Raw genomic sequence first — 7,000 nt, forward strand, 5'->3', positions numbered from 1 at the left:
TAGGTGTGTGTGTGTGTGTGTGTGTGTGTGTTATTTCAGTTAAAGTTTATTTCATTTCAAGTAGGATTTTAGTTTTAATTAACTACAAAAATCTTGTTCTGGAATAAACTTAACCTTGAAGGACACATGCAATTCTGCTTTCAGTTTTGGCTAGAATATCTTAGATTGTAATAATTAGTATTCTGCCTACTGTTTCAAATAACCTTCATGTCGGGACCAAGCCTGTGATGCCTAGAGCTGTCTAGGTAGGAAGCTTGCTTGGTTTTGGGACGTTGCTATTGTTTACTATGAGGCCCAGAGCGTTACTTTCATCACCAGTTCTATCTACCTCCAGTCAAAGCTGTTTAATACTCTCTGGCTGATTTTATAAAGCTGATCTCCATGAACAAAACACCCGAGGCGTCCACGATGACCCACAAAACCCAGAGGAACCAGCATAAAAATTCCACAAGATGTAATTACAATCAAGTTTGTTGTGTCTCACCAATTAACCCTGTACATATCTGAGCATGTTAAAAAAGTGTAAGTGTGAACTTTTTTGCGTGCATATGGTACGCAGCCATTCTCAACAACTCCCTTCTCATCTCTAAAAATGGATCACTCAGAGAAACATATTGTAGCGACGCCAGACCGTCCGTTTCCCTGGCAGATGCCGACACCGTGAGCACGAGCCAATGAAAACACTTAGTCCCCTGTTCCCTATTTTAATTGGGATATTTTAGTGCTATTAGCAGCAAAGGCTCCACACCTCCTTCCCACAACATTACAAATGCAGATCCGCTCCCCGTCATGGTCACTGAACCAGGTACAATCTAGAAACTCAGGTGTCTCCGAAAGCAAGCGGCGGATGTGTCTGGCAACCTGCTCCGTTGATGAAGGTTGAGCTAAGACTAGAACAGAAGAACTGGATGAATGCCATCATTTTGAGGAGCTGCTGTTTTGAGGTTGAGTGTGTAGAGTGAAAAGAGGGGGGTGTTCGGGCTCTGAGGGACTGACACCATATGTTATGTCAGCATTCATTACACTTTTATAGAGGCCTACAGTGCTTTACTTTCAACGGAATATGTTATCTGTGTATAGGATACGTCTGCTTAAAGATGTGCGCAGAAAACCGTTTTAATATTTGATTTTTAATCTATCAAAAGTGATAAATTGGCAAGGTAGGTGTACACCGATATCAATTATATATCGCCATCTGCTGGTTTCCAAAGTACTGACATATAGATTAATTTGTACAGACAGCGTTCTCTCAAAGAGACACATGGAGATCAGGAGGAAAACAATGGAACTTTTCTTCTCTGAGCATTTCTTCCTTCTTGTCTCAAAGGAATAAGGAATGATGAATCTAAATAAAGAGTCCACACAGATAATGGTAGTAGAGTTTATTTTTTAGCACAGAGGAGATAACTAAAGACTCAAAAGTTTAATTGAGCCAGCAGTTTTATAGGTTAGTTTTAAACAACTAATACTTTTAAATTAGAGTAATATTTCTCAATTTTGTCATCCAAACAAAAATGACAATATTATCATATATTTTTCAGTATAGTTGCTGGATGAACAAGTGAAAGTAAATCAAAGATGGACTAGATAATTAGCAGATTTCAACAGAACAGTTAAGTATGTTCTCAAGACCAGTTTTAGTTTAGTAAAGTTTTAATGAATATTTTGAAGTAGCTTTTGTTTTTATGTGTTCGGTTTTCTTCTAATTTTTTTGTTAAATGTTTTGTCATTTTATTATGTGCTTTTGTCATTTTTATTTAGTTTTAGTTTTTTTCCTTTAAAATATTACTCTTTAGTTTTTTTTACATTTCAGTTTAAGTTTTTGTTTATTTCAATTTATTAATTTCAGTGCTTCTACTTAAACTTTATTCAGGTAGTTGTCAATACAACATTTCTAATTTTTGCTTATTTTTTAAGTTATTTTGCAATATATTGCAAAATAACTTAAAAAATAAGCAAAAATTAGAAATGTTGTAATTTAATTTCAGCTTTACTTCAGTTAACAAGAATGTTTTTAACAGATTTAATGTTAATAACCATGCTCGAGACAAATGGTATTTTTCATAAATATCACGTTGGGGCAGGTTGTCACATTGATAAATTTAAATGATACATTTATTGATTTATTTTAACATGCTTTTTAACAATTTGTTAATAACAATTTCTGTGATTTGCTCATTTTACTCATTAATTGTTTTATTTCATAGGCTACTTGTTTCAGTGTTTGTATTAAAATTCCATGAAAATCCATGAAATTGCATATAATATGTTTGAAATACTGATTTGTAGTATTTGTGTTCTGTTTGTGGTCTGATGCTGGTTGTAGCCTAATTAATTTTGTTTTTTGATCTTCATTGCAGATTTCATTTACCTCCACACCTTCATCGATGAATGTTAAGAATTCATAAATTAATTTTCCATATCTCAAAGGTAATATAGTACTTTTTGGTCCAGTTAACCTGCTGAATAAAAAAGAGCTGGTTTTACAGGGTTTTGGAGAGTCTTTAGCAGGTGAGAATGTCAGACCAGTTTCCTCACCAGCTAAATCCACTGAACAAAGACTGCAGAATGACTTAAACTAAGACCAGCAAATCATCTTAGGCTGGTTTAAGTTAGCCTTTTCTTCAGGGTACTATTATTTTATTTTTTTGCATTGATGAATTTTCCCTTTTTCATTATGTCCAAACTGCACAGAGAAGCTGTTGCAATGCATTTACTTCTCAGCCTGTTGGTCAGATATGACAGCTGTAGGCTACTCAAAAAAGCTGGGGGTAAGGGTCAGTGTCACTAGTATTATTTATTATTACCAATATCAACCCGCAGTGAAACAGCATCTGAAGCTGAATCACTGCTTAGACGTGAGCGGAGAGGGGTGAATGCTCTGCAATACCACGCAAAAACAATAACAGCTGGCTGGCCTCTGGCTAAACACAAACAACAATAATGGAATCTGCTGACTGCCAGACGGGCATTTAACAGTTTTGTCCAATATCAAGCTCTCATGTGGAATTAATACATATGCATGCGTAGCCATTCCTTTCCTTTTTCATATTTAAACACACAATACGCGCATAAAACTCAGTGAGCTGTAAAATGGCTTTTAAGTCTCTTAAAAAGTGATAGAGATCAATTGTTCAGATATGAATGGACTGATTGTTAAAATGAGTGGGGGAAAAGAAAACACTAAAGCATTAAGAGCAGGAAGAGTGTGCTGATGAATCGGAGACATCCATCATTAACTCTGTGTTTGTCTGGTGGAGGTAATGGAGTGGAGCGGAGAGGACGGTGGACAGCCCCAGGCATCCGCACGTGCTCCGTCTGTTTCCGTCTTATTCAGACACCAGCCACTAAACTCAGCACTTCACTCCTACACATCTTAATGGACAAACTGTCTTAGGTTTTTACAAGCTGGACTCCGGGAAAAGCGTAGCGAGCGAATCGTTGAGTCGAATGAATCGATCAAATCGGTTCACAAAAGCAGATTAGCTCACGAATCGGTGTATTAATCTGTTTTTGAATGTTCTCAGTCACTTTCATCCGCAAAATGGCTCAAAAACCTTTCCCTTTGTCTCTCGTTACTTACTGCAATGAGAACGAGATATCTCGTTTGTTAACGAACTGAAAGAACTATAGTAAAACTAGGCTACATGAAAGATTCAAGTGTCTGTGAATAAACTCGATGAACACCCCGTTCACAAGTTTTATGACTATGTGGGGTTTTATGACTATGTGAAAGTGACTGATGGTCATATATAATTTAAATATTTTTTTTTTATAATTTGTGTTTGTTTGGGCTATTGCGGTTTCATAGCTTGATAAACGGCACGTTCCCGCAGGATAAACATCTCATTCACAAACAAGGAGATATGGGGTTTAGAAGTTATATGTAAAAATGACCGATGATCATATACAAAATTGTGCTGTTACAATATTGACCCTGCTGAAAAAAACCAATAGAACCATCAGAGAAAATTCTAATGGTTTCGATACAAATACCATTACAATCCATCAACTTTTAACCACTAAAAATTGTTTTCTGTAGTGTGTTTTGGGACATATTCCATTAGGATTTATTATTTTAACAAAGCCATCAATAGAAGGTGACCAATTACCAATAAAGACCCACAGGGTTGTGATGGTGTCTATTGTTTTTTTTTTTTTTTCAGCAGAAACATTTTAAATAACCAAGTTTTATATTTGTATTAATTTAGGCTTATTCTCGCTGTTTTTACAGCTTGGTAAAAGTCACCTCCTTGCAGTAAAAACGGAGGAAAAATATTTGAAGAATGATTCAATTGATGATTCAAATGACTCACAACGCACTGGTCAGTGAACAAATCTTTTTGGTGAAAGCATTCAAAATATTTGAGTCATTGGGTTGAAACAAAATGCCCAACACTACTTTTTCACACTTGTTGTATTTGAGTTATTAAAAGGACCGTGTGTTCTCCCAAAATACAAACAGTTGAATGGTTTAATCATTGCAAATAGTCCCAAGTAATTATTTTTCAGACTGTCGTGCTGTGGTAAGAAGTGTTCGAAATGCCCACACAGGCTCAGTGAGATTGGCGTCCCTCAGTCATGAATGCCATTCCATGCCCTTTAAAGAGGATTACACTCATGTTTGAGCCTGGCGGGACAACCAGGACACTGCAGACTTAGGCCACAGCTGAAAGGATTTCCAGCCCTGACAATGAGCCAAACTACGAGAGTGAACAAAAGCGGTTTACAAACCAGAAACATGGTCAATATTATAAACTTCCTCCGAATAATGCACCACAATGGAAATTAGTACATCCATTCAAGATAATTTCCTTCATAAAACCTCTAGCCCATGCTAAAAAAAAATATATATACATTTTTTTTTTTTGAAGTATTTTGTTAATTGGCCATTAGAATCTAATTGCTCAGTTTTATTACAATACTGGAAAAAAAAAAAAAGTCATAATACTTTGACTTCATACCAACTACGTGGAACAAATATACAAGCACCCGTTTCATTCGTGCAATCTAGATTTAAATAAGCAATGCTTGTGTTCTGACAGTCCTGAAAGTTAAGTCTTAAAATACTTTGCTACAATAAACATTCACATACCAAATTTTATGAGGGAAGAGAAGACAAATAGTCACAAATGTGCAAAGTCACAATTTTATTGTCCTTGATAAAAAGATAATGCATCTATCATAAAACGTTCACAAGCATCAGCAACAAAGATTCAGTATTTTCTAACTTCGGTTATTTCTAATTCAGACCAGCCTAGAATTAGTGGTCCGCTTGAGGTCATTATGAAGATTCGAGCTTGAAATGACTGCAAAAACACTGTTTTACCCTGCTGTCAGTGTTAGCATATGGTCACAAAAACCTTGCCATGAATATACTAGGATTGCTACATGCTGGTGCAGTCCTATAGAAAGCCCTGGAGGGGGCAGCATTTTAAAATCCGTGAACCTTCAACTGCTCTTCCTTTACGATGTTGATCTGCGAAATAGAGAATGAAAATGAGTAACTACTTAAACCAATTTGATTGGTAGTCAAACAAACACAAGGGCAATCAAATTATCCAATTCAAACATACTTTGTAAAGAGAAACAGCTTGCAACTAGTAATATGATATTCCAAACATAAGCATACATTACCTCCATCAGAAACTGACAGATATTCTTCCTTTGGTCCCCCTGTAACTGAATCACCTCTCCATACTCTGGGTGCTCGATCACTGTACCATTGCAGGCAAATTTCTATTAAATAAAACCGTGCAATATTACTCATCAAATAGCACTTTGGGAGTAACGTTTTCAAATAACCGAAGTTAGAAAATACCTTTTTAAAGGCTTTTACAAGTTTCTTTTTATCATAGTCATCCGAGATGCCTTGCACGGTGGTCAGCGTTTTGCGGCCGTTCCGTTGTTGAATCCTTATATGGATTTTATCCTCAGTCCCAGCCGGGAGCAAGTCGTCACCCTTAGTTGCATCAGCAAAGGGATCTACAGAGAAACAATGAAACATTTCAGTCTTGGTTACAAGAAGCCAATCTCTCATACACAATAAGAGCTCAAGACTGAAGAGGAATTGAAAGTCGCACAATGGGAAGGAGATCAAATAATGAGCAACATCTGATTGTGGTTTGTCACCAATACACACATACACGTATTTTCATCATTTTGGGACTTTTAAGTGACTTCTTAAGACAAAATCTGGGTCACAAAAATACACTTTATTTGATTACTGGATAACTTTTAAAAGTAATCTTACACGTTTAACTAAAAGGCAACTATTTAGTCAAGGGGAGTATAAATAAATAAAAAATAAGTAAATGAGGAAAATAAGTGGTCTAAAAACGCGTCATTATTCTCCCTACGACTTCTACGGTTTTAAAATTCTGATGTTTCCATGTTACCACTCATACTTCTTTTTTTAAAAGACAAATGTTAGTTACTCGTTGAATTTACTGTATTTAAGCAATAGTTTCGCTGTCTAAAAACGCGTCATTATTCTCCCTACGACTTCTACGGTTTTAAAATTCTGATGTTTCCATGTTACCACTCATACTTTTTTTAAAAGACAAATGTTAGTTACTCGTTGAATTTACTGTATTTAAGCAATAGTTTCGCACTAATACATTTATGAGCACACAGAACAAATTACACAGACAATGCTCGAGATGATTCCCGTTTGCAAACTTACCGAAGGACTGGAGGTTCTGTATATTGGACATACGATATTACTGCGATTACTTTAACAGATGAAAGACGTCGGCGATCAGTGCCGCTTGCAGATGCTTAGATTTGTCGTTATTTTATAAAACAGCGTCGAAACCACACAGCGACGCCTTTTAATCTGCCTGATGCAACTTCCAACGAGCCTCTAACGTGGGACACAGCGGAAGTGCTTTAATGCACGATCACAAAAGGCTTTAGGTGCATTTCCAGCTGCATTTAATTTAGGATCATATATATGTAGATAAGAAAGCAAGATTATCTTAAGAATATATATATATAT

General features: G+C 36.0%; 1 protein-coding gene across 1 annotated transcript; it reads right to left on the minus strand.

Moving 5' to 3' along the window:
* Nucleotides 1-5,133: 5,133 nt before the first annotated feature.
* Nucleotides 5,134-6,899, minus strand: eif1b (eukaryotic translation initiation factor 1B). The gene is made up of 4 exons (XM_016543315.1): nucleotides 6,686-6,899; nucleotides 5,822-5,985; nucleotides 5,638-5,739; nucleotides 5,134-5,479 (listed from the first exon to the last, which is right to left on the minus strand). Exons 1-4 carry the CDS (start codon nucleotides 6,714-6,716, stop codon nucleotides 5,435-5,437), a joined length of 342 nt encoding a protein of 113 aa, XP_016398801.1. The 5' UTR covers nucleotides 6,717-6,899; the 3' UTR covers nucleotides 5,134-5,434.
* Between the last annotated feature and the right edge of the window lie 101 nt (nucleotides 6,900-7,000).

Source organism: Sinocyclocheilus rhinocerous, unplaced genomic scaffold (assembly GCF_001515625.1).
Source record: "Sinocyclocheilus rhinocerous isolate Xijiao unplaced genomic scaffold, SAMN03320098_v1.1 scaffold97, whole genome shotgun sequence".
NCBI lineage: Eukaryota > Metazoa > Chordata > Actinopteri > Cypriniformes > Cyprinidae > Sinocyclocheilus > Sinocyclocheilus rhinocerous.